At 35.8% G+C, this 27,288-nt stretch overlaps 4 protein-coding genes across 4 annotated transcripts; all 4 read right to left on the bottom strand.

Moving 5' to 3' along the window:
- Positions 1–7,917: 7,917 nt before the first annotated feature.
- On the bottom strand, positions 7,918–9,324 carry LOC133178179 (uncharacterized protein F54H12.2-like). Its single transcript, XM_061312927.1, has one exon. It carries the CDS (start codon positions 9,322–9,324, stop codon positions 7,918–7,920), a length of 1,407 nt encoding a protein of 468 aa, XP_061168911.1.
- A 3,615-nt stretch (positions 9,325–12,939) lies between these two features.
- Positions 12,940–13,479, bottom strand: LOC133178180 (uncharacterized). Its single transcript, XM_061312929.1, has one exon. It carries the CDS (start codon positions 13,477–13,479, stop codon positions 12,940–12,942), a length of 540 nt encoding a protein of 179 aa, XP_061168913.1.
- A 3,499-nt stretch (positions 13,480–16,978) lies between these two features.
- On the bottom strand, positions 16,979–21,061 carry LOC133178181 (uncharacterized). The gene is made up of 2 exons (XM_061312930.1): positions 17,099–21,061; positions 16,979–16,984 (listed from the first exon to the last, which is right to left on the bottom strand). Exons 1-2 carry the CDS (start codon positions 21,059–21,061, stop codon positions 16,979–16,981), a joined length of 3,969 nt encoding a protein of 1,322 aa, XP_061168914.1.
- Positions 21,062–24,694: 3,633 nt separating this feature from the next.
- Positions 24,695–26,916, bottom strand: LOC133201881 (uncharacterized). The gene is made up of 2 exons (XM_061337676.1): positions 26,447–26,916; positions 24,695–25,729 (listed from the first exon to the last, which is right to left on the bottom strand). Exons 1-2 carry the CDS (start codon positions 26,896–26,898, stop codon positions 24,784–24,786), a joined length of 1,398 nt encoding a protein of 465 aa, XP_061193660.1. The 5' UTR covers positions 26,899–26,916; the 3' UTR covers positions 24,695–24,783.
- Positions 26,917–27,288: the final 372 nt, after the last annotated feature.

Consider the following 27,288-nt stretch of genomic DNA (forward strand, 5'->3'; position numbering starts at 1 on the left):
TCCAAGTATATTTAAGATTAATCTTAGTTTGACTTGTAATTTGTTTACTTGAAAAGTGATTAGTATCCAGAAAGATGAAGTGATGTAAACGTTTTCAATTGCTTTTGACCAAGTCGTCAATTTCGACATCTGCCTAACAAAGAATATGATTAATCTACAATCCATTAATGTAAGGCCTGATTAATTTCTTTTAACCTTGTATCACGATGTCATTAATTAATGTAAGGCCTGATCTATTTCTTTTAACCTTGTATCACAGATGTCATTAATTAATGTAAGGCCTGATCTATTTCTTTTAACCTTGTATCAGAGATGTAATTTGATGATTTGTCACTTGTGTTTATGCTGAAATTAAAGTAAGTTTTGAGGGAAGGAGAAAGACGAAAAACATTCGTCAAAACTTACTGACCGTGATAATTACATGTCTTTGGCTTTTTGCAATCTGTAAAATACTTAGAAACTTCAAAGAAACAGCTATAGTATGTACAAGCGTCTATCAATGCCACACAAAATCTTTGAAAATTAAACATATAAACTGATTTTATAAATCATGTTAAGCAAAGAAATATTGCATTACATCATACAGTATATTAAGAATTTTCAATAAGTATTACCTTTATTGGACGTTGTAACCTTTACTTGACCTTCTTTCAAACCAAATTTTGTACTTCACTATACAGTATAAAGCTTGATGAACTTGTGACCTTGAATTTGATCTTAGTTTTGTATTGGAGAAGGGGGGGGGGGGGTATGTAAAATTTTTACGTTCACTTTTCATGAAAAACAAAATTACTGCTACTTACAAGTACGTATTTATCTTCTTAGACGCCATAATTCTGAAACCCTACACATTTAATGTTTTTAAATATGACAGAATATCAATTCATTTCAGATTGATTGTTGTTTAACGTTCCATTCGAGAATTTTTCACTCATATAGAGAAGTCACTATATACAGGTGAAGGGCTCAAATTTAGACATATACTAGGCACTTAGGGCCATTAAGCAGTGAGGGTTCTTTATCGTGCCATCGTCTACCGTGACACAGGACCTCGGTTTTAAAAGGTCTCATCCGAAAGACCCGTGACTTTCACTTCTAATGCCGGGCGTTTGGCGAGGGAACAGTCACTACCTATGTTTACGTCCTATGTTGAACGCGGCGCGGCGAACGAGAATCGAACCTGGGCGTCCCGATCACAAAGCGCAATTCATTTCAAGATGTACACATTTTGTAAATTCTGGAGAATACTGCCTTTCAGACAACCCACACCCAAGCACAGTGGTGTCAAGCTTTCTTATATCGAGATTGTGTTGGAACACTTTAAAAAGAGATTTGCAAACAAAAGCAAGTATCTCAAAACCTGTAGTTCTTTCGGAAATAGAAATATTGGTGACGTCCCCTGCGGAAATGAAGGACCCTTTGCTTTCGATCAATCAACAAGTTAATGGGTAGAATTTGATTATAGAGGGTTTGGAGATTGAAATGACAATAATTTTCTATTTTCAATCGTCTGTACATATGTAGATTGAACAAGAACGATTTAGAGGTTCATAAATGATCAAGGGTTCAAGCTGAACAACACCTGAATGGTATATCTTATAAGCAGAATAACAAAGATCAACAACCTAAACGAGTGGGCATACCAATTGAAATGATGATAACGCTTCTCCTTTCATTGAATTATTGTAACAGGTCAGATATCGCATAATTACGAAATCCTATTAGGATCAATCTGTGGAGAAAAAAAAATTAAAAGGCGTTATAATGCCTTTTGAAAAGGCGTAATAACACGAAAAAAGCCGTAATAACGCGGAAAAGGGCGTTATTACGCCTTTTCCAAAGGCGTTATTACGCCTTTCTAAAAAGCGTTATTACGCCTTTCCAAAAGGCGTTATTACGCCTTTTCAAAAGGCATTATTAAGCCTTTTAAAAAGGCATTATTACGCCTTTTATTTTCAATACATGACTAACTTAGCGCACTCCGGGGGCCGAAATCTTACCATCGGGACATGAATTTCACAATTGAATATAGGGCTAATTTCTTTAAAAAATAAATTTAAACATATTGTAATTAGATTTCCAGAAAAAAAGATTTTTAAATGTGCAATATATTTTCAATGTTTAACCAACTTAGTCCTTCTCTGATGCCAGACACCTCTATCAAGGGGTTTTAAGAAAATTTTAAGAAAACGGTCTTAAATTTTTTCCAGATACAACGGTATATACAGCACAATGTAGAACAATATTTTGAAACTGCATATCGACTTCCAATTTGCCATTAAATGATGTGTAAATTAGTCACATAGCAAAATTAGTCAAATTTTCTGTTTTTCAAAATAGAGAATCCCCATTGTTCTGAAAAATTGCCTCCTTGAAACAGAATGACTTTGATATACGCATAAAGAGACAGGATTTTTCTTCAAAACTGCCATTTCCGATTTTGTTTCAATGAGGCATATTTTTGAAAATCACAAAAATCGAATAAAAATTATTATCCATCCGAAATGCAAAATGTGCACATAAAATAGCACATGATACTTCACTGTCGGAGCTGGTCTAGTGGTAAAGCGTGTGGACTCTATGCAAAGATTCTTTTTTACCTGAGAATGGATTCGAATCCTGGAATGGCTGGTATATATATATATATATATATATATATATATATATATATATATAAGTAGTAGATTACTCCAGGATAGCCGGGGCTATCCTGGAGTATAGGGGCCGTTATAGCCTGTAAAAAAATGGAAAAAATGTCAAAAATGCAAAATGGGCTGGCCGGGGCTATCCAGGCGTATAGGGGCCTTTATAGCCTGTAAAAAAAAAGTCAAAATAAGAAAGGCTATACAGGATACCGTATCAAAAAATCCAAAATGCGCTGGCCGGGTCAATTAAGTGCACTTTTTTTTACCCTTTTTCTTAAACAAAAATCCAAAAAAAATTTCAAACCTTTTATTATTGATCCAATCCAATCCAAATACAATACAATTCAATCCAATCCAATACAATATGAAAACAAGATTAGAGAACAGTCCTATACAGGAAAATCACAAATTTTTTATCACTGTACAAAAAGGATTTTTTTTTGCTTAGTCACTAATACCTAGGACTTACACAGTCTTGGCATCGATTCAAGTATATCCATTATGACGTCATTATCACACAAAAACAAGGAAAAAACATCAGAGAAACAGTCCTAACAGGAATATCACAAGGTTCATAAAAAAACACATCCATTATTCACAACAAAAACTGTCAATTATTTTTCTGGAGTTTCAATTTTAGTTTCTCCTTTACATTGGTATTCTCAAGTTTCCTTTTGTTAGTGCCTTTGGTAGGAATTTGATGTTCCTGATGTTTTTTCTTCTCTTGAGTTTTCTCTAATTTTTCTACTTCTTTCACTAATTGTTGATCATCTTCTGGGCATTCATTAACCCAATGTCCCATTCTTCCACATTTGTAACACAAATCCTGTTTTTTTCTGGGACAGTCTGGAGCCCAATGTCCCAACTCTTTACAAATGTAACATGGATCTGTTTCTTTTGTCTTTTTTCCTGTGCTGCTGCTACTGCTGCTACTGCTGCTACTCTGTTTTTTCTGATAAAATCCACCATTCATTTTCTCCTGGATGTTAGTCACTTTAACTTCTAATCTGGATAATTTGCCCCTTATCAAACAAAATTCACTGGTGTTGTATTCTTTTAAATCCGTCAGCATTTTAATAATTCCATCCATAGTGGTGGTTAAGATGCTCATATCTTCTTTGGTCATGGGTTCTGGCATATTATAAAGTCCCAAATCCAATCCGATGGGATCTTGTGTATCAGGTGCCGTGGGTAAGGCATATCCTAGTCCTGTACTCTGAGGTGGAATATAATTCTGACCTGTAAGATTATTAAGATTCATCATTGCTTCTGCCATGTCTATTCTTTCTACAGGTGTCAAGACTAATGCTATAATTAACTGAACTCTGAGTTTATATACCTTATGAAAAACTATTTTTAGCTTTTTGTTACTATAATTATAATAGCACGAGATCTGATTCTTAAAACACCTGCAGAGAGGGGTCATGTACCTAATCTTGGCACCGATTCAAGAGTCTTAAAACACACCTGTGTACTATAGTACCGTGTGCAAAAGAAAACTTAAGTCCTATTTTTACCTTGATTGGTTTTATTTCTATAAATAGAAAACCAAAAAGTATAAATAAGGTCATAAAAAACATTTCTTTTTTAAAAATCATTGATATCATGTTGAGACACTATCACACTTTAGTGTTGAAAAGTTATGATACTTTAATGCAATGTCTAGAACAACAGGAACAACCATTACCCCCCGAAGCAGAACAAGTGTTTCAGAAAGCAGACAACATCATAGAAACCACTCAGGACTTGTGGTTACAATGCCTGGCTTTATCCCATCCTACAACAGTGGGGAGATTAGCGATTATTCATTTCCTATGTCAACGAATGAAAAAGATTTTACCCGAAAAAATGTACGGGATGAACATGATGCAATATTTACAAAAACCCTACAGTTTTCTATGTCATCCCCAAGGGAGCAAAGTGATTCTACTTTGGAAAGAAATAGAAACGATGGAGAAAATCTGTATTCAATACGGAATGAAATCTCTGGAAATATCAGACCTACTAAGAAATGTGTAACATTTAATACAGACTTGAATGAAATTTATGATTTACCCCCCGAAGATCGGAAAAGTGAATGGATGACTGTAGTAGCGGATCGATTAAGATTTCAGAGGAGAATTCAACACTTGGAACAATTGTTAAAACTAAAAAAATAAAAAGAAGAATGAAAAAAAACAATCAGTTCTTTTTTTGTTATTATTTCTATATAAATAGGACGCCATCTTGTGTCCTTTTTTAGACGCTGAGATGTTTTTTTGTTTTGGTCATTTTATAAAAATCTAGACATTCCCATTGGAAATAAAGTAGATACAAATTGTTTTTATAAGTTTCCGATTGTATTCATGTCAAAATTTTTATCATCAAAGATCAGGATTGAAAAGAATCGTATAAGCTCTATACAAGTCTAGACAGTGATTTTCTGAAAATGGCTGACCTTTGACCTCCCTTGTGTTAATGTTAAGACCGACGCTAACTTTATTTCTACACTTGTAAGGATTCTTTTGATTTAAAAACCCTCTCAACACTTTTCCTTAGGTTCGATCTTATGATAGACATTAAGTTTTCTTGGTGTCACACTTTTAAAAGTTTAAAACTCTTTATTTTAGGTATTCAGGTCACTCAAGGTTAGGCCTTCGCTTCGGCATGAATGAGCCTGTTCTAAACAACGGAGGAATGTCATGTATGAATAATACTGTGAAATCATTCTCAAAACTTACCTTCCTTCTTTCACTAGAAGGTTTGAAACTATATATCATTCCATAATATGTTATTTAATCCAATAGAGATATTCACAAACACAAAATAACACAAATTTGAATTCTCCATGATTTTTTGATCTCTGTTTCATCCGGGCTTTTGGGTGCTTTCTTTTCGGGTCGCGCTGTGTGTATAAATACCAACGCTCGTCAGCTGTTAACTGTCATTCGTTATTAGCTGATTTTCAGCCGCCGTTACGATGACTGAGGAAAATTTCCACGAAGAATTGTTCCTTATCCCAGGGATACAGTTGGTCTGCTACTATGCGGTAGAACGGATTTCAGACGGACAAGAATTGCTAAGGTGTCCGATGATGCGGGTCCGGATTAGTGATAACAACCATGCGAGAAGGATATCGGCAACCCCCTATGACAGACCTAACTCTAGGAGAAGAAGAAGAAGAAGAGATAGATCACCCTCGCCACCACCACCAAGACCAGCCTCACCACCTCCACCACCGCCACCACCACCAAGGCCTATATACCATCCCAGGCCCCAGGAAGAGGGAAGGAATTTTTCAATTCCCGATTCTCCTGATTCCCCTTCACCATCACCTATACCATCAACGGTGGATGAAGTTTATAGTCGGGAAAACCAGCAGAGCCAGCACAGCCACCAGACCCACACGAGGTTTCAGGGCTGTATCCCCAGCTGGGGATTACAAGCCCCAGTCACCACCATCTTTTGTAGCCTGTGCCTGTGTGAGGAAGAGGAAAATAACTACATATGTGACCAATGTAGACAAAGGCCCGCATGTTACCTGTGTTCGGCCAGGATTATAGATCGCTGTTTGCCGTGCCCTTTGTGCAGATATAACCCCTACCCCTGGAGAGGATTTGGGCTGCAGCCGCAGTAAGGGAGTAAACCCTTGATAAAAAATCAACAACGGCCCTTTTAAGGGCCACTTCAATGATTCGAATAGATACCTTTTTGATACATAGTTGGTTATAATAGAAACGTCTCATAAAAAACACCCATAGGTCACTGTTGTTTAAAAAAATTAAAATTAATTTTTTAAAAAAAGAAATAAGAAATATATTTTTTTCAAATTTTTATTTTACACATCAACATTTTATTAACACACACAAAGATTATTTTTTTAAATTTTTTTTATAATACACACTGAAATATATTTTTTTTAATGTCACTTTTTTTTAAGCTGAACAAAAAGAACATTTCTCTTTTTCTTTTCTACAAAATTTCTCCAGGCACAATTTTGCTGTTTCCCATTTCTCCAGTAATTCTTTGTTTCTCTCCTCAGCTTTCAGAATTCCATATTCTTGATAGTTGTCACCTTGCCTGTAGAACATTCTTTCTAATTCTGGTGTACTGTGGGACATATCAAATCTTGCTGTAAGATTAAGTTTATGCACATCCAGTCCTCCTACAGGTTCTTTCATTTGAACGAAACCCCTGATTTGATGCACTTTTCCTGTCCAGGGATGAATTTCCTTTTTTAGGATCAAGTATTGAATTTCATCTTCAAGGTTCAGAAAAATGTCTATATCTTCTATTTCTTCGTTCACTTGATTTAAAACAAATGTCCAGTTAATGGCTACTCTGTAACTTCTGTATGGGTCCTTTGGGTCATGAATCTTCTCATTTGCTGGCAAGTAAACATTACAGGGTTCTTCCTCCTCCTCCATAGTTTTTAGTTCTATTCTTCTTTTAGGAGGACTGGAATCATTTACCTCCATAGGTATGATCATTCTTTTTTCTAATAATGGTATTTTCTCTTCCTCCATATCTTTTGACTTTTTACTCAAACTCATCCTCATCAAACTGATTTTCATACACCTTAGTCCCTTTGTATTTATACCTTTTTTTGTAAGTTTATTTTTAACTCTTTGTGTTAGTTTATTTTTAACTCTTTTGTTACTATTTTTATATATATAAGAGCATCAGTTTCAGATTCTATAAAAAAAACACCTAGGCAGCAATTTTTTTTCTTTTTTTTTTATTTTTAGAACAAACAAACAAACAACAATAATAACAATAACAATAACAATTTTTTTTTACAATACATTTTGATAGAAACATTGACAAATTTGTCCATGACCTGTTGGTCTTTTATGATAAGTGTCTTTAAACCATTGAGCTACATAATGATCTCTTTGTAAAGCTGTAGGATGGTCAAAGGGAAATAACCATTCATCGGCTTTGATTTTCTTCATATGTCTTTGATGTAAATAATACACACAATATTGTCCACACACATCCGTATTCCAATCTTGATACGGATTATAAATCCATTGATGACCATGACGGTGGATAAAGTCTTGAATTTCTTTTTGTAAGGGAGGAAATCCATAAGAATCAAAATATTCTACCACTGGACTGCTTACATATAAACACACCCAATGTTCTCCAGGTTGATCTTGAGGATCTGTATTGACTACAATGGCTTTTTCTCCAAATTTTAATTGATCTGGTAATAAATCTAAAGGATACACTCCACCAAATGAACTCTTTAATTCTCTAGATAACACTTCTCTCAACTGTCCTGTATCCATTAATAATCAATGCTCACTTCTCTCTGTTTGTTGATTTCTAAGAGGTTATCAAATTCTGCATACACCACACAATTTAAAGTAGTAGCCGTATTGTTCGTAAATTGGACTTCTACTCTTAAATTTCCTGTTTCTATGAGATGGAATTTATCCGATTGGGCTTCTTGATCTTTTGTGAAATCCCAGCCCCATAAAGTGTATCCGTTTTTATACTCTTCTAAGGTAATGTCCGGAGCCCAATCTTCTCCTAATTTTCCCAAAGCTTGATATATACTCAGATAAGATCTCAGATATAAATCTTCATTAAAATTAGGTTCGAAACAACGAGTCATCATGGTCTCTCCATTGATACTAACATCTAATTTTTTAATCCCAAAATTTTGAAAATTAAAGGGATTTTTAGTTTTATCTCCATTAAAAGCCGCATTCTCCACAAACCCTAAAATGAGCCTTTTTGGCATCTGGCCTTGAAACAGATGATCGGTAATCTTAGATTGAGTTCCTGTAGGTATGGTAAAACTTTTGACTTCCACTCTTCTTAATGGATATTTGGCTCTGTAAGTATTCAAAGTTTGATTGATCTGATTCATTAAAGTAGGGGAAGGTTTCACTTTTCTCACCCACAAGACCATACTTAATATTTTGACTTTTCCCGTATTGGGTTGAGCCGTCATCATGTAGAAATCAGGTCTAGCTCGATTAAATCTCAAACGGACGTCTACTCCATTCGGTAGAAATCGATCTTGTTGAAACAAATCCAGATGTAAACGATCCAACAAAGTAATTTTCTTACTAGCATCTATGGCTTCATGACGTTTTTTGTATCCTTCGTTTTTAGAATTGGCTGGGTATGCTGGGATGATGGGTTTGTTAATGGTCACAGTATTATCGACAGCTACATTAAATGTCTGATTAGCATCCACTCCCAGAGCTGCTAACCCCCTTTCATCCATATGTCCTGCCGTATCTTTTTCCCATAGACTACAGGCTTTCATTTGTGTGGCTAAAGTTCTGGGTTTATAAGACAGTAATTTCTCCAGATAAGCTTTGTAAGGATAAGTATCGGTGCCTGGAGTGATTATTTTTCCATTGACATTGACATCAATTTCCGTAAACATGGAATGTAAGATATTATTCACTGGGGCTGTTTTAGCAGGATCTCCACCCAGATCACTTCCATCATTTTGGACAAATTGACATACCATTTGAAGATAAGTTTGAGATAAATCTAAATATTGATCTCCTTGTCCTTTAATTTCAAATTCGATCGGAGCTGTCTCTGAATCTAAAGTACTAGAAATAGGGTAATATTCTTCCCATTTAGACTCTTCTAAAGCAATATTAGTGGGAGGGACTTGGAACAATTGTAAATTGTCCATCCCACAAGCACAGGAATCGGGTTGTAACATGATGTCTGTCTACCAAGATTGATTTTTCACAAATGAAACTCTTTTCCCTCACACTCCTCTATTTATAGTCTCTCTCAGTCAAAGACATCTAAAGACCTTGTTTTCTTCTTCACTGGGGCTGTTAATGGTACATTACCTCCTTGATTTTTTCTTTTTCTTTTAGGACCTCCTCTAGCCAACAGAACTCTTTCTGTCTGTTTTTTTCTTTTTTTCTTACTATCTCCTAGATTCATTTTTTGTTTTACCATTCCCGACGTATTTTTCAGGGCTTGTATTCCGTGAGTTTTGATAGCATCTTTTAAAGATCTCTTATTTTCTAACACATCTAACCCCGTTCTAGCAGCAGCGGTCAAGGCATGTTTAGCTCCCGTTTTCAGTAAATCCGTAAAAAATCCTTCCCCTCTTTGATGGTTTTTGGGGGGTGGATAATAATAAGCTGGTGGTGGTGGGGGTGGGGGTGGTTGCTGTTGACCCCCTCCTAATATTCCACCTAATAGATTACTGACTAGTGGACCTGCTAATTTTAACACCGGAGCTAAAAGACCAAATCCGTGTCCTTTTTGTCTTAATAAACCTTTATGATAAGTCCAACCGTGTCCTCTCTGTCTTAATATTCCTGGATGATACTGCATGGTGATCACTGTTCTTAAAAACTGACTTTTCTGCACTCTGAGGACTTCCTTTTATACCCCTTCTTTTTTTAGGGCTGAATACAATATAGACAGCATACCAGACAAACCATGACTCCCAATAGGATGTAACAAAAAAGCTGTACACTCATCTCAGTACACTTTTCTAAAATGAAGTTTGACTAGAGTTTTTCCACTTAAAAAGGGCATGGGTTTTCCTAAAGGTGTCATGATGTGTATCTCAATGGTATCAAAATGTTTTTTACTCAAAGGGAGATATTCCGCACGGATGGGTTCCCATTTACATTGATTGTCTTTGTGTTCAAATTGACAAGGGACCACTCTTAATAATTTCAAGGCATTCGATCCTACGGTCTGGGGTTGAATCAGATCACAATACACATACATGGATTTTAAATTTCGATATAAATCTACAGTGTCTGGAGCCAGATAACTGATGTTAATCCATTTGGTCGTGTCTTCTGTCCAATTTTCCGGGACTAATTTAGAATCATGAAATCCTAATTTATAAGCCAGACTTAAGGGAAGACGTACAAAGATGGGAATTTGACGTAAATGAGTGACATAATTCACTCGATTGAAATCCTTCCGATAATTAAATTTCATTTCAATTTTTGAGGGTTTTTCTTCTTCTTCTTTCAGGTCTTGTATCACTGTCTTTAAGCTCTGTTTTAAATTTCCATACACATCATCATCGTCATCACTTCCTTGATCTGTGGGGTTTTTTTTCTCTGTCCATTTGTGATACTTTTTCCAGATTTTTTTCATGGTCTGTACTAAACCTTCATTGATTTCTGCCAGGATAGCTGTAGGGTTAGGATAAGGTCCCGGTCTAAATCGAAGTCGATACAAATTCAATTTCTCTTTAGGATCATAAGTACCGATTAACCAATAAGCTTTACTCCAATCTACTAAAAGCTGGGTTTGTTGAAAATTAATGGGAGTACTTTTCAATAATTGAAACCGTCCCCACTGGTACTTATCGGGGTCCTCGAGATCCAGTTTCTCAGATGGTGAAACGCCTTTAAAAAAAGGTGGAACTTTTTCCACTATACACACTTCGATATAAGATTCATCCTGACTTATATTTTCTATACTACAAGGATAAATCATTTCGGTTAATGCTACTTCCCATTGACCATCCGTTAAATCCACAGATTGTGGTAATAAAGTTTTAAATTGAGCGGTCGTATTCCCCGGAAAAGATTGCATGGAGCTATCACTGGGTAATGTCATGTAAAAACCACTGTTCTCAGCCATGTTTAGTAAGAGACTGAGAGATATTTACTTCTGACCTTTCTATTTATAATAATAATAATTTATACACATTTCATTTTATGATTTATTTCCTTCATATCTACATAAGGGACAAAGTCTGTAACAAGTCACGACAAATTTCTCGACACATTTCTCACAGCAAGGATATTGTCGACATTGTTGACACTTCCATCTCCCCTCCGTATTTTCCTCCCAGCAGGTCAGGCATTTCTTTAAAGCTCTTTTTCTTGTTACTTTGACCCATGGGGGCACCATATTGTCAACCCCAAACTTCCATGTGAAATATTTAATGCACCAGCTACATCCACAGGTCTCCATAGAAGGGGGATCATCCACAAACCAGTGAGGAAAAGTCATTTCACAATGCTCGCAAATTCGATAAGTTCTGTGATGCCATCCTGGATAATCATACACCGTAAATGCACGCCAATGGTTGATTTTCCTATCACAGTAATGACAGTAATACTTTTCTACGTCAATCAAATACGCCAGTCTCCACGAAAAAATCATGATTGAGCGCAGTGTACTCAAAACTAAGCTTTATATACCTTTTTTCTGTGTTTTATTTTTAGAATTTTGTTACTATATTTATTTTTTTAAGCACGAGATCTTATTCTGAAAACACCTGTGCAATACTGCCGTGTGCAAAAACTTTTTTTTTTTTTGCTGAGTCATTCATACACAGGTAATACACAAATCTTGGCATCGATTCAAGTATATCCATTGTGACGTCATTAATCACACTAAAAAAAATGTGATACAGATCAAAAAAATAAGACTTGTATTTTTTGTGTGTGTTTTTTTATTCACAATAACAACAATCGTAACAAAACAATCATATTAATAAACATTCAAAACTTTTGTACACTTCTTTTGTTTCATCTATGGGAAAAGATCTTCTCATGTACAAATATTCTGTTTCACAAGCACAGTCCATGATACTGTATCCTTTTAAGAGCACTTTCAGATAATCTTTAATACACTCTTTGGCTCTTTCCATCCATTTTCCTTGAATCCAGGTCCTTTCTGGTCCCTTTTGTTTGTGAAACAAGACATATTTCACTTTCCATTTGAATTCCTGATACTTAGGTTCCTTTCGACCCCCTAATAATGCCATCTTATGTGTTATTACCCATGGATGGTCTGGAAACTTCATTCTCTTATACAGGGTGGCATCTTTTTGTTTTCCTGGATTCTTATCTTTGAAATCTTGAATACATTCTTGTTTGTTTTTCATCCATTCTCCTTTCTTAGTAGAACCTTTCATTTTCCAACAATACTCTGAGCTTAAATACTCCATTGTATTTTTTTTTTTGTATGTGCTCTGTCTCTCTGTGAAATCAGAAATGATCAATTTTTTTGGACTTGTTCCATTTTATATACTCTAGGGTGTTTCTATTTTTAGACTCTCTGGATTTGTATCTATTTTTATATATACTCTATTGTGTCTCTATTTTTAGACTCCCTGGATTTGTGGTCTTCTTAGGGGTATGATGTATCATCGTAGGACTAGGCATAATGTATCCTACGGAAGAACTCACACAGACCATCCAATATTCTCGATTAGTATCATGTAAAGCTAACATGACCACACTGGTAATGATGAGAGATACACAGATGAATAATTGTGCAAAATAAACAATTTCTTCTCGAGGCACATTCTCTCCACAAAATTTCCAATGAGGCGTTATTGAATGAGATCCGTTTGGGGAATCCATGAATCGAAACTAGGAGGATATCCTTTCCACCGCACTTTGACTTCTTGAATGATTTTTTTCCCTACACGTCGCTTTTTATACCCCAAAATTTCTTCTACTTCGTACACATCATCTTTTTTATTAATCTGTTGTAATTCTTTCTCGTAAAAAGTGCCTTCTAATTCCTCACCATGATCATCTTGGATTTTATACACATAAGGATATCTTCCAGGCACTCTTTTAGAAATGGTAAACAATTCTGTAGTCCAATTGGGTAAATATCCTTTTTCAAAAGTGCGTTTAGCTTTACTAATGCGGACCCGATCTCCTTGTTTAAATTGAGGTTTTTTAGAGAATGTTTGAGATTTTTCCCCATATAAAGTTTTCCAGACTTTTAATACATTAGAGGCATTCACTTGAGCTGGTGCTCTTTTAATACTTCGATGATAAGAATGATTGTAAGCATATACTAAATCCGGTAAGACGTCTACATATCGTCTGGTTTTATGACGAGTGAAATAACGCCACATGCGTGCTTTGAGGGTTCTTTGAAATCGTTCCACGATACTAGCTTTAGTGTCCGTATTACGAGTAGTAAAAAAATGAATGGATTTAAAAGTGTGTAAGAATTCTTTATTGGTAAATTCTTTGCCTTGATCAGATTGAATGCGGATGGGACGTCGTCCGTCTTGTTGAAAAATCTCTTGTAATCCTCTAATCATTTCTTTTCCTGTTTTCTGTTTTAAAGGCACTACCCAGGCATATTTAGATAAGACGTCAATGGCACACAGTAAAAACGTATATCCATCATTATATTTCTTTAAACTGGACACATCTGCTAAATCTAATTGCCATTGTTCATCTATATCGGTCACTCTAGTTTGTTGTCTGCGGAATTTTCTTTGAATGGGTTTATGTAAAGTATAAGTATCTTGTTCTTTTAACCAGTCTCGAATCTTTTTCAGGGAAATTCCTAAAGGTTTGACCTGACGATACAAAGCTTGTATTCCTCCGTACCCTCTTTTAGGATCATAATAAATCTCTTTTAAAATATCTTCCACTTGTTTCTTTTTCATTTCTTCTTAGGTAAAGGAAGCCGATTTTCTTCAATTTTTGCTAATTTCTTTTCTTCTTCTTCCAGTTTGGTTTTTAATTTCTTTCGAGCTAAAGGACTATATTTGGATCCTACTCTTGTCCCTACAGGGTTGAAATGGGTTTTTTAATGACGGTTCCTGGATCTTCTATAGGACTACTTACTGGAGTATCTAAAAAGGAAGAAAATCCACTATCGTCTCTTTCTTGACTTTTAGGAGTACTGATTTTTCCAGGTTTCTGCATGGCTTTTATAAGGTTTCCATTACTCAGGTATTCCAAAGGAGTACGGGTCTCTTTTAAAGCTTGAGCAAATTGTTCTAATCCTGTAGGAACCGGATGATTTTTACGAGACTGAGATCTCATACTATCAGCCATTAAATCCACAATGTTAGAATCGGGAACTTTTTGACCTCGATAATTAATTTCACCTTCTTTATTCCAAGTTAACACTTTAGGGTTTTTCTTTAAATGATTTAATAATAATCCAGCTTTTCTTTTCATGTTTTTATTGACGGTTTCAAGAATTTCATCGTCAATCTCAGCTGGGGTTGCTGGTGATCCTGTTGCTGCTTCTGCAGGGGATGGGGGTACTGGTGCTACTGCTGGGGGTGCTCCATCTGCTGCTGCTGCTGCTGGAGCTCCTGCTGCTGCTGCTGCTGGTTGAGCTGATGGTTGAGCTAATGGAGTTTTTGTAGGTTGTTGTCTAGCTTTTTCTAAATAATTTCTATAGCGATGAAGTTCTTGACCATATAAAGCGACTTTTTCTTCTGGGGTTAAATCTTCACGTCTTGTAATGTCCTCTAATTCCTGACCTAAACTGAGAGTAGTTTGAAATTCAGGAGGTTTGGGTAATTTTCCTTTAAGTTCATTCAATAAGACTTCAGGAACTAATACCATTTTACGACTCATTTTCCCCCTAGGAGAGATGCTGCTCCTATAAGTAAAGGACCGAGTAAAAGAGGGAAGAGGCCTCCTTTTTGCTGGACTAACAAAGCTCGTCTTTTCTGAATAGATTGAGGTTGAATTAGTCTCCTTAAGATGTGTTTCTTTCCAGCTAGTTTTCGTTTCTGAACCGAACTGAGAGGTAACACTCCTTTTAATAGGTTGTACACAATCTCACAAATCTTCAGAATACAATCTCCAGAACAATGTTTTAAAATACTTGTCTTTAAGGGTGAAGAATAATGAGGGTTAGATAACACTCTTAAAAGAGCCCCATGAGATTTTAATCTTGTAGAACAACAAGTCTTCTTCTTCTTCTTCTTCTTAGCCATCCTTTTCAAATAATGAAGAGGTGTCCCTCAGTGTGTCCTCCTTTTATACTCTTTTAAGGAGGAGGAGCATACATGCCATGTTTATCTTTCTCATGTTTATCTCTATTTTTTTCGGTGACATAGATTTTGGAACAATATCGGCATTTATATCTCATTCCTTTTGGAAGTTTAGGTGTAGAAGCAGATAAAGGTTGAAAGCGGGCTATTTTAGGAGTCTGTATGGGTACTTTAATTCCAGGAGAAGGAATTCCTACATTAACTTGAGGAAATAAATCCGGGGCTCTTTGACTGCCTATGGGTGCCATAGCACGATCCATTCTCATTTCAGCTTGTTTCTTTAATAACTCTCCAATAGTTTTTTGTCTTTGTTCTTTATAATACTGATTATTTTCATTTCTTAGACTTTTAGGCATAGCTTTACGTTGAGCTGGAGTTTTAGGTGGACCTGGAGTTTTTGGATTTTTTCTTTTCTTCTTCTTCTTCTTTTGAGTAGGTTTTTTCTTATTGTTTGACCCCCCACCTAGTCGAACCATCCAATTTGGTAAAACTCTCTTTTTTGTCTTTTTGTTCTGGACTCTTACCACTACACTTTTCAAACGACGAGCACGTCGTTTTTTAGGGGTATTCCATTTAAATAAATGACGAATGATGACTCCTCCTAAAAATCCTGCTCCGCCACGTTTTAAAATAGCTTTTTTTCTGTCTTCCTCGGTAGCTGATTTATCAGCGATGATACCTAAATCTTGACGATGATGATCAATAAATCTCTGAGTCTGTTTATTAATGGGTAAGACTCCTTTCATTAAATTTCGAGCTCCCATAGCAAACCAATTCAATAAGGCTTTACGCCCTAATTCAATTAAATGAGCTCGCTTAGCAGGATCTTTTTCCCGCTGTAAACGTCTTAAAGTTTTCACTAATTTACTCTTGGCTGATGGTGCCATGATGAGAGTTGAATGATAAATGACAAGGGTGAGGATGATACATTTTTATTTATACTCTTGAGGCATGTGTATAGTTAACCATTCAAACAATCGACTTCTCAATCTGTATTCGTCTGGGGTGTGTGGACTCAAATCCACCAAGAGATACCCATGAGGAACATTGGTGGCTTCTTGATAAGCGGACATCAAATGAGGTAGAGCTAACTGACGACTTAAGACACTGATTTGAGATTTGTCTCGGGGATTTTTAAACAAGACTAAATAATGAGCATTCAAACTAATGGTGCGATGTGATGCTGCCCTATCAAATAAATTCTGAGTGATGTAAATCACACTGGTATTCCGATGATGAGCTTTACGGGTAAACCAATCCACGATCGATTCAATGGCTTTTCCTCCCATCATGTCGTCAAAAATGAGTAAGTGTGGTATATTTAAATTAGCCACTAATTTCTCATCGTCTTCGGGAATATTTCGAATGAAAAACACTCGATCTCTTAGAGAAGTGTAAGCAGGTTGCCATTCCCGATAACACCACACAATTTTTTGTGGGAGGGGGGTAATCCAATGTAAATTTTCTACTAATTTCTTGACAAATTCCGTTTTGCCAGATTTAGAAGGTCCTGCTACCACCATGGTAAATTCATGTTTTAAAAGAAAAGAGGGGAGAGGTGTCTCCTCATGTTGCATGATGACAAATGAAGACAAAGGTAGTTTCATTGCTTTATTTATAGTCAATAACAAATCATTTTTTAATAACCATAAGGTAAAGTGTTATAATCTTTCAAAATCTGTCTCTTATCGTAAACAATTCTATATTGTTTTTCTAAAGGTACTGTCTTGACTTGATGATCTCGGGTCCTCTGTATTTTGTAAGGATAAGACACTGTGACTTCATCTATTTCTTTCTTGAGCATTTTTTCTAAAGTCTCTAAGGATACGATATTAGAAGCCCGATAATTGAGAGTTAATCCTTTGACTTTAAGGCTGGAATTTCCCTTGGAGGTAAGGTAAGCATAATTTTTGGGACCTCCAGACATGAATTTGATAATGTGATCCCCGTCCAACTCATCGGTCCATTCTCCTAAACTGTTTCCAAGAATCGGATTAAATTGTCCTTCCTTATGTTGGTATATGATACTATCCGTATCGAAATAAAGCACCCGATCTCCTAAAGGTTGTAAAGTCTCGTAGAGGTGTAATCGGGCATGAGCGGTAGTGAAACAGGCCAGTATTATGTTTCCAAAGGGACATTCTTCTACAAATTTATTTTTGTCTTGATAATTGACTAACATCATATCTAATTCCGGCTTTTCTTTATTTTCTAAGAGTTGGATCCCTTTAATCTCTTTGGTCGAATCTTGTAAGAGTTGATGTAATTCCTCTTCTTCCGTTAAGTATTTCGTTTTTGGTAATAACAGACGTTGAGCAAATTTTCCCCACAAACAATTTAAAAAAAGTTTAGCTATGGTTCTTCGCACTGGATTTTTTTCAATACTTAACCAATCCATTCTAATCCCTTCTTTTTCTAACACTTGACGAATGTAATTGAGTTGCTGTTCTTCCGTCTGACACTCCGGTGGAAATCCAGACGCTTCTCGTTTGATCTTTAAAAAAGTATCGATGTAAGGTCTGAATAAATCTGTGCTGCTTTCTGGAAAATGCCAAACTTCGTATATCTTCTCTAAAGTATACCCCATGTCCAAGGCTTTGTGTAATTCGGTGGTCACCCAGGTACCTGTGAGACTGCGTTCACGGGAATTGTGTCGACATGGATGTTTAGGGTCTTGTTGTTTTGCACACGTTCGGCATAAGGGAAATAATAACTTGCCTCCTGTGCGATAAGGTAAAACGGGGTGATAGAGGCCTCGAGGTGGTAAGACCCGACAATGAATGAGTCCAAAATAGGATCTGACGTCTTGGAATTGATCGGTAATGATTTGAGGATGCCCTACAGGAAAAGGTCTGTGTTTTAACACGTAAGGGTACAGAGAACAAACGTCTATGTATCTCATTTCTCCTTCCTCACAATATAATCGTGTAGCATTGGTCCGACCTCCATACAAAGCCTCTCGGGGGTTTAAAGGATCTGAAATGTTGAGGTCTGATAAAAAATTCTGTAAAACTTCATCTCTTTGCACTTGTTGATCGAATTCGTGCTCCCAGATAGAGGTGACATTGTACCCCATTTGCTCTAAGACTGATTTCCTTCTTAAAGTTTCTTCATATAATTGTTGGTAAGTCCATTGGGGTTGATGAGGATGAGTTTCGGTCTGTAGATTGGAAAAGCAGGTGGGGCATCCGTGCCAATAACATCCGTAAAATTCGTACAGGGTGTGGTTATCTTCCTGATATCCGTCTACAGTATAACTTCCGATCTTGACTTCTCCCCCGTTTCTCGCATGCTGGATGTGAGATCCACTCTGTTGACTCAAAAAGGTTAACCACCGACAGGCTTTGGCCGAATATTGACGAGCAGGTTGATATCCCAGGTTAGGAATGATGGCAATGGTATCTTCGGGCATAAATCCTCGACGGTAAGCTAAATTGGCCGCACTGGCAAAAGTGATAGATTCCTGAAAGGGATCTACATTCACTAAATTCTTGAGGGTGGCTCTAAACTGAGCACAACATAGTCGTAAAATATCGACGTCGGAAATACAATACTCTAAAAATTCCTTCTGGAAATCAAACACTTTTCCAGCTTGTTGGTCGTACCATTGGAAAAAAGCTTGTCGTCCACTAATAGTCATGTCGTCTGGATTGTAGAATGCCGCAGGTGGATAAGGCCCCACGTAATTCTGGTTCTGTTCTGTATTGAAAAAGTGGGGGAAATACCCTTTTTTCAGTTCGGTGAATCCAAAAGCGGAAGGCATCTTGGACAGAGCAAAAGGTAAAAAATTATAAGAATCGATGAATTTCAATCCAAGGATTTCCATAGATAAGATTTTACTCCCGTTCTGGATGACGGTAGGTTTCAGGCAGGCGGAATGCACCAGGTATTTTAAAATGAACTGTCCGTCATATCCTTTGAAATTGTGAGCAATGATGATGGCCTCGTCGTGTAATAAAGTACCATTCTTATTTCCTGTGGTGGGTTGTAATAACCAGTCCATGAAGTCTTTTAAGGTATTTAATCCTTTAAACACATGTTGACGGGGTCCCATGTGCCGACAATGAGGACAAGGATCCTCAATGGGTAAATGCCCACAATGTTGACAGACCCGATGTGCTACACACAGATTAGGGATGTGAATGCCGTTTTCTTGGGTACATTCGAAATCGAAATAAATGTAAATCTGTAATGTCTCTTTTCCCTTCTTCTTTTTGGGAGGTTTCTGTTGAACGTAGCACTGATGATCATTCTGTACGATTTTCTTACAGATCTTACATTGTTTCCGTCCTCCGCATAAGTGATGAGATAATAATTTTTTAGGCATCCATTTCTGACATTGGTCACATCGTCCCATTAAATTACAGATGGTTGTTGTCGTATTTTTACTGTAAGGTCGTAAATGATTTTCATAACAACCTCTATTCTTAAAAAATCCCTGGCAATGAGGACATGAAATCTGGCTCCCGTCTTTAGGGCATGGAGGGTAAGATAAACAAAAATCACATCGAAAAGGACATTTGGATCGATGGTCTGTGATGTTTCTGTACCCTACATCACAATGATCACAATAATATTGACATCCTGTGATACCAGGCATGGATAAAATGGCATGGTAATGATGATCTTCTAACAAAATGTTTAAAGAAATTCCTTCTCCATTTCCTTTGTAGATAGGTTCTAAGGAGAATTTAGAAGACATAGACTTGATCTGAAATATTTTCAGTCGATATTGAGGATATAACACTTGTTGTAATTTCCCCCATTCTTCGGGTCCACAAGATTGATGAATATCACACCCGGCTTGTTCCATGAGAGCTTTAGCTTGATTTTTCTGATCATTACTCCTTACATCTCCTAACCGCATACGTTTCCATCTTTTTTCCCATTCAGCTAAACTCTCTGGATTTTCTGGTTTTTCACTGTGTAACCGGGTGATGACAATAGCTCTAGCTAAACACATCTTATCCCAGGGATTGTCGATCTGAACGATAGATTTTTTTCCTTTAAGGAAAGTGTCCTTATTGATCATCAGGTGTTTGGTATTATTTCCACCACTTCCTTGAGGATATTTCACATGAAACATGTCGAATTCCATAGACCCGTCTCCCAGTTTAAAATCTTTTTTAGATTGTTGAACGGCTTCTATTTTGTTTAAAATGACCTCCTCGTTCAAATGTTTACATTGGGTAAACTCGTACCAGATTTCAGATTTCAGAGAAGGATGACGTATGTTCAAACGTAAGTAATCGTTAGGATGACACTGCATTTCATATTTGACCGTTTTTAACATGTCTCTAAATAATCGCCGAACAAATCCTTTGTTTTCTTCTTCTGGAAATTCCTCAAAATTGATATTGTATTTATTTTCTTTGGCTTTAAATTTTCTGGAATGTCTGGTGGAATCTAATCTCACTTTATAATACTGAGAAATGGGTTTCGGTTTCCCTGGTGGTGAATGAGGTGGTGATAAATGAGATGAAGAACTTGGTTGATCTTCTTCTTCTTTATTTACATGACGTAAAGCTTGTACTTGTTGATGACGATTGGTTTTCTGTATTCTTTGTAAGTACAAGGCATTTCGTTTTCTAAGATCTAATTCTCTATCTCTATTGTTATGAAGAATTTTATCTAATTCTTTCTCTCTTTTTTTCCATTTCTTAAGTTGTCGTGTGAAACGATCCATGTTTATTTTTAACAACAGAATGAGCTGAAAGTCAAAAGAAGACGGTTTTTATACAATAGATGACGTCACAATGCCCAGGTTGCTGTGATTTGGATCGGTGCCAAGATTTTAAGTAGGAGGAACTTTTTTTTTGCACACGACACTACTGCACAGGTGTTTTAAGAATAGGATCTCGTGGTGTTATAATTAGAGTTACAAAAGAACTAAAAATAGTTTTAGACATAAAAATTAGTGGAGATTAAAAATAGATTAAACTAAAAAAAATAGTAGAGACTAAAAATAGAATGGATTAGAAAGGTATATAAACCAGACCTGACAGTATATAGGATCAGTCTTATTTTTTTAGTCAGGGACTTTAAACCAAACCTTAAGATGGAAGAAGAAAATTCCAGGACTCTGAATGATATGTTTGACTTGGCAACAATAATGGCTGGTATTGAACTACAGGAAAGAAAAGGGATAAAAAAAATCCTAGAGGATATATGTGGTATAATTCTAATTCTGAAAGAGAACCAGAAGGAAATAGCCTGTATAATAAGACAAATGATTCAGGATCAAGAGAAATCAACTGATTTAATGGTACAACTTCAGAAGGATAACTCTGAGTTTAGAAAAATCCTAACAAAAGAAATTGGTGTGTTTAAAGAAGAAGTGATGGCTGAGATTCGTAAGGATAAATAAAAAGGAAAAAAAACAGAGAGAGTGACAAAAAGAAATGTGATTTTAGTGTATAGGACGGTTCTCTGATCTTGTTTTCATATTGTATTATATTGGATTGTATTGTATTGTATTGGATAGGATCAATAATAAAAGGTTTTTGTTGAAATTTTTTTGGGATTTTTTTGTTTAAGAAAAAGGGTGAGAAAAAAAGTGCACTTAATTGACCCGGCCAGCGCATTTTGGATTTTTTGATACGGTATCCTGTATAGCCTTTCTTATTTTGACTTTTTTTTTACAGGCTATACAGGCCCCTATACGCCTGGATAGCCCCGGCCAGCCCATTTTGCATTTTTGACATTTTTTCCATTTTTTTACAGGCTATAACGGCCCCTATACTCCAGGATAGCCCCGGCTATCCTGGAGTAATCTACTACTTATATATATATATATATATATATATATATATATATATATATATATATATATATATATATAACTTTTTTTTTCTTATATAATGGAAGTACAATGTAACATCTCTCTTGAAAGAGAAAGAGAGAGGGTGAGAATGTCAGAAAGTTAATGAGTAATATTTTAAATGCATGCAGAATTAAATTGTTTTCCTTGATACTGTGATCTAAAACTAATAAGGCATACATGTATATTTAATGTTATTTAGTGGCGATGTCTTAAAAAAATAAAGTATTATCATTTTAAATTATTTAATTTTTTCATACGCATTTCATTTCATTATTTTTCTGTTAATTAGTGACTCTGATTTGACTTGAAACAACTAAATTGAAATGACTCCATGGAATTTCTTGGATATTGCATCAACAGCGTGATTATTGGACACATTTTTATATACTGAAAAATATTAACGCACGCTGTCTACAGTACATCTCTCAAAATGATGTGCGAGGTGCACTTACCTGGACATACCTGTCGTTAAATAAAGTCATCTACGTAGCATTATCTATATTTAGAGATAACTATTCATGCGTCGTGGGTATTTAAATGTCCTTCTCGATTTAGGGAATAATCGCGAGTTTCTGCAACACCCTCTTTTGCAACTACATGAAGTAGGCAATTTAAGGATCACAACCACAAATATGAGAATTATTTTAATTATCTGATATGTTACTTCATATTTTATCACATGTTTACCCCTTTACACTACTGTGAATATCACTCATTGGACATTTTTCCATATCCCACTGCTGTGACGTCAGTCAGTTTTGTGTGAAAGTGATGAAGTAAAATAATGTGGATTCATCTATAAAAACAGTGTAAAACATTGATCATAATGTATAAAACATTTGATAAAAAGAATCTTCCATGATTTGTGGTAGGATATCATTTTTATCCCACTCGCTGTGTGTTTTTTATCCCCTCGCCAAGGCTGTGAGTTAAAAAAAACACAACTCGTTGGATAAAAATCATATCTAACCACAAATCATGGGGGATCCTATATATATATATATATACATGTATTATATATTATATGAGGTGACGCTGCATGGGTTAATAGGAGATCACCATCAATCATCAAACAGTGGTCTGTTTTGGGACGTTGATTCAACCACTTTTGCAGGCACGTCGCGTATTGTTTTCTCAAGGGGACTGGAAAATAATTGACGAATTACCTGAAAAATCTTTGACAAGATAAAAAATAATAAAAATTGAAAATCCTTTTTCGGGGGAAGGCGATGTTAGGTTCCAACTCTTTTGACATGAAATTTGTTTTGAAGACATTGCCTTTGGAAGATATGACAATACTACAAAATGAGGTAGGAAGCAAAGAGGCTTTCAATGAACATTTTCATCCTTAGTTAACAGAAAAAACATTATGTTTGATGTTTGTCTTCATGCAGATGGTACTCAAGACTCCTATTACTTTCTATGATAGAAAGCAGTTTTGTGTATAAGAACACACAGAGATAAAAAAAAAAAAAATGTTTAAAATGTGAAAAATTAAAATACAAAATTAAAAATCAAAATTGAAATGTGACAAAAGAAGATTTTACAGTCATTACACACATTTCTGACTTGACGAATGCATTTAAAATTATATTGACGTAACAATTTCTCAGCTTGGCTAAACAAAATATCACTAATTGCTTGCTGACCCTTTCATATTCCTAGAGTTTTCAACATCACATTTTAAAGCCATTGAAATGGAACTACTTAAAAGAACAAAAGCCTACATGTATGTGCCTTAATGCATGTTTGCCTTAATGTAACTAGAAGTTTTTTTAATGTGTTCTATTTTTATCAACTCTTATGTAATAATCAAAACTCTAAACACATCTCAATTTAAGGCAACTTGAACAACAAGTCAAAAGAAACCCCCCAGACAATTATGTCATAAAAGCTAAAATATTACACTTACATCAAAGATCTATCCCTCATGTTGTAGACAGAATATGAATTTTACTAACCATAATCATCACATAATTATTTAAACACTAAACTGGTTGTAAGTACAATGATTTTTTTACTTGAGTGGTATCGTTTTTAGCTAATTTTACTTTTTTCAAAGGGATCCTTTTATGCAAGGGAACCCATACAGATTTTGGGCTTATCTGAAGCCAGAACTGCTTTAAAATATGTATTACTATATGTGAATTAGTAATATACAAAACATGAGCTCGAGGGAAAAATGATATTCTTTGCGTACACTTCACTTCCATTCTGGCTACTCACCTGTTTGTGTTGTCAAAGTACACTGTAACAATATGATAGTCAATTCAGGAAGTTTTTCTTTTACACATGTATGAACTCTTATTAATTCTTTCGATTTTACTTTCCCTGAGCTTATTTATTCTTCCCGATTCCAGCTATTCTAAAAAAGAGAAAATTCTTTCTTGTACACAATTTGCTGCCAATAAAGTAGTTACTGCTACATGTACCATTCAAAATATATCAGCTGACCTCTTTTGGATGAATGTCACAGGCAACCAAAAGTGTATGAGATACAGTTTTTGAAGTGCTGATTGAAGCAGTGCTAGCGTACCTTAGTTCTTATTTAAAAGTAACGGGCGTACTCTAGCTGATGGGACACATCAAGTGTTGCGCAATGGAGTGTTATTCTTTCTCTTTCGTGGAGATGAAATGTACATGGACGGTCTATCTTTTGGATTTTCATAACATAAGCGAAAATTCAAAACATATTCGCTGGCCAAACAGTCAAGTCCTTCTCGAAATCTAAAGCACATATACTTATTTTCCTCCCATTGACCACAGTAAACAAACATTGGAGTAATGATATCAGAAGCATCTGTGCGCTCAGACAAAAGGTACAGAAGACATCCACTCTCGCCTGGACCACCAAAAGAAATCTGGGTTGATCTGATGATGTCTACACGTCGAAATCCATCGTTTTCTCTCACCTCCAAATACTGAACTCCGTCATATTCACCAATTTTTACTGTAGAATCAGTCCACTTTAGGATCTTTTGTCCCACGTGATCTTCAGTGCTATCAGATGCACTAGAAATTTCAATAAGTTTGTGGTATTTATTTCTCAGGTTCCTGTCACACTCTGGTGCAATAGTCTTCGCTACTAACCCACAAGTAAAATCGATGTACGCACCAAATATATTTTTCTTTTCTGGACCAAATGGGTACATATTCACACCAAGGGCAGATTTTTCACATGTACATGCGTGCGTTTTGCACTGCATGCAATGCATATACACTTCTGTCTTTGGATCGGAGGCAACATGTTTGCAAGTAAGGAAATACAGATGGTCCAATATCTTATCACTTCCATACAGCTCAGTGAACATAGTTATTTTTCCAGTTTGTACTCCTTTAATGGACTCTCCACATTTGACGTGAAATATAGGCTGCTTCCATGGCTTTAATGTTGAACTCTCCACTGGAAAAAGCTTCCCGACTGCCTCTTTAACAACTTTCACCATCTGGTTATTATTTTTAAATTTCTCTTCATCAATGGAGACTGTAAAGGTTTTGTTTGAAATTCCAAATGCCTTGACACCAGGAATTCTTTATAAAAGAAAAAGAGAGAAATAGTGAGTATATTTCAGGTGTACAAACAAATGTATAATGATGTTTGGTGTTATTTTTTCAGTGATAAGATGCCAATATTTTTCTTTCTTTCAGTTAATTTGTTTAATGACATCATGAAGGCTCATTTAGAAAGGAGATCTATTTGCTCAGATTATTATATATTTAAAACAAATGCATGCCGACATAGATAGAAGTACACATACCATGAAAGGAAATGCAATAAAAAATCAAATATGGAGTAAACCAAGGATTTCGCTTTGAACGGGAGGGGGCAGTCCAAAAACATTCTGTATACATCACTGTTTGATGTACCGTATATACTCGCCTATAAGTCGGTCCGCCTAAAAGTCGGTTGTATTTTTTAAGCTTACATTAAATGGATTGATCTGCTATGATACCAATATTTTTTATAACTCGCCTATAAGTCGGGCAAGGGTTTTTGTACCAAAGTTTAACTCCCAAAAAACCGACTTATAGGCGAGTATATACGGTATTGTATGTATATTGTGAAAGTAGTTAGAATAATAGAATACGTTTAGAGTAGGTTTATTCAGTAAGTTGTGACATCAATTCCCTTTTCCACCAAAAAAGAAGAACAAAAATAGGGTCAATTAAGTCAGGGCCAGAAAGTTCGTTAGCCCAGTCGACATAAGTCACTTTAGATCGACAGTCTATGGTAGAAAGTGCACTTACCTTGAAAGACTTATTTGTGCTTCGAAAGGAATTTCATCTTTCAATGGATTCGTTTTCATAATATTTTCTATTTCTAATTTCCATTTGTGCAGAACATCTATAAATGATGCTAATCTTCTAATTTCATTAAGAATTTCAACTGAAATAGAACCTCTTCTGACGTCGTTGATGACAGCTCTTTTATTATTCTCCCGCCATATTGTCGAGTTGATATTCCCATTCAAAAGTCGCGATCTCTGGTTTCCAGCAATTCCCCATAGCATTCCAAAAATATAGCTCTCAAAGTAGCTGTATAAATGAGCTTTAATTGCTTCAGATTTGCATTTTGCATTTGGATCCAAGAGTACATTTCCCAACTCTTTTCTATTAAACCGACGCCCAAACACAAAACGTAATATTTCATTCCCTAGCTTTTCAATGACTTGCCAATTGAATGCTTGGATGTATTCCATATTCTCCTTTGGCCAACCTAATCTATTGGGAACATTTTGCGCTTTACTATCAAATTCTGATTTGTTTAAATCCATCTCTATAGTGATAAGTTTATTAGCATTTTTCAGCACAGCTTGGAGGCCTTGTTCCGTGTCATTCTGATCTGGAACCAAAAGCACAAGCAGGTCATCAAGTGTTGAAATCATTTGTAACTGGTCGAACATACAACGTTCGATTTTCCTCGAAGCCATATCCAGAAACATTTCATCTCTCTGGTGAAAAATCCTACTTCCTTTACATTCTTCTGGGCTGAATATCCCTGGCTCTAACGAAATGACACTATTTATGCATCTCTGCATGTCTTCTTTGGTATTGACAGAGATCATCATTATTGTGAGGATATTGCCCGT

This window comes from Saccostrea echinata, unplaced genomic scaffold (assembly GCF_033153115.1).
Source record: "Saccostrea echinata isolate AGI-Se365-2 ecotype Australia unplaced genomic scaffold, CSIRO_AGI_Sech_v1 ptg000002l, whole genome shotgun sequence".
In the NCBI taxonomy this organism is placed as follows: Eukaryota; Metazoa; Mollusca; class Bivalvia; order Ostreida; family Ostreidae; genus Saccostrea; species Saccostrea echinata.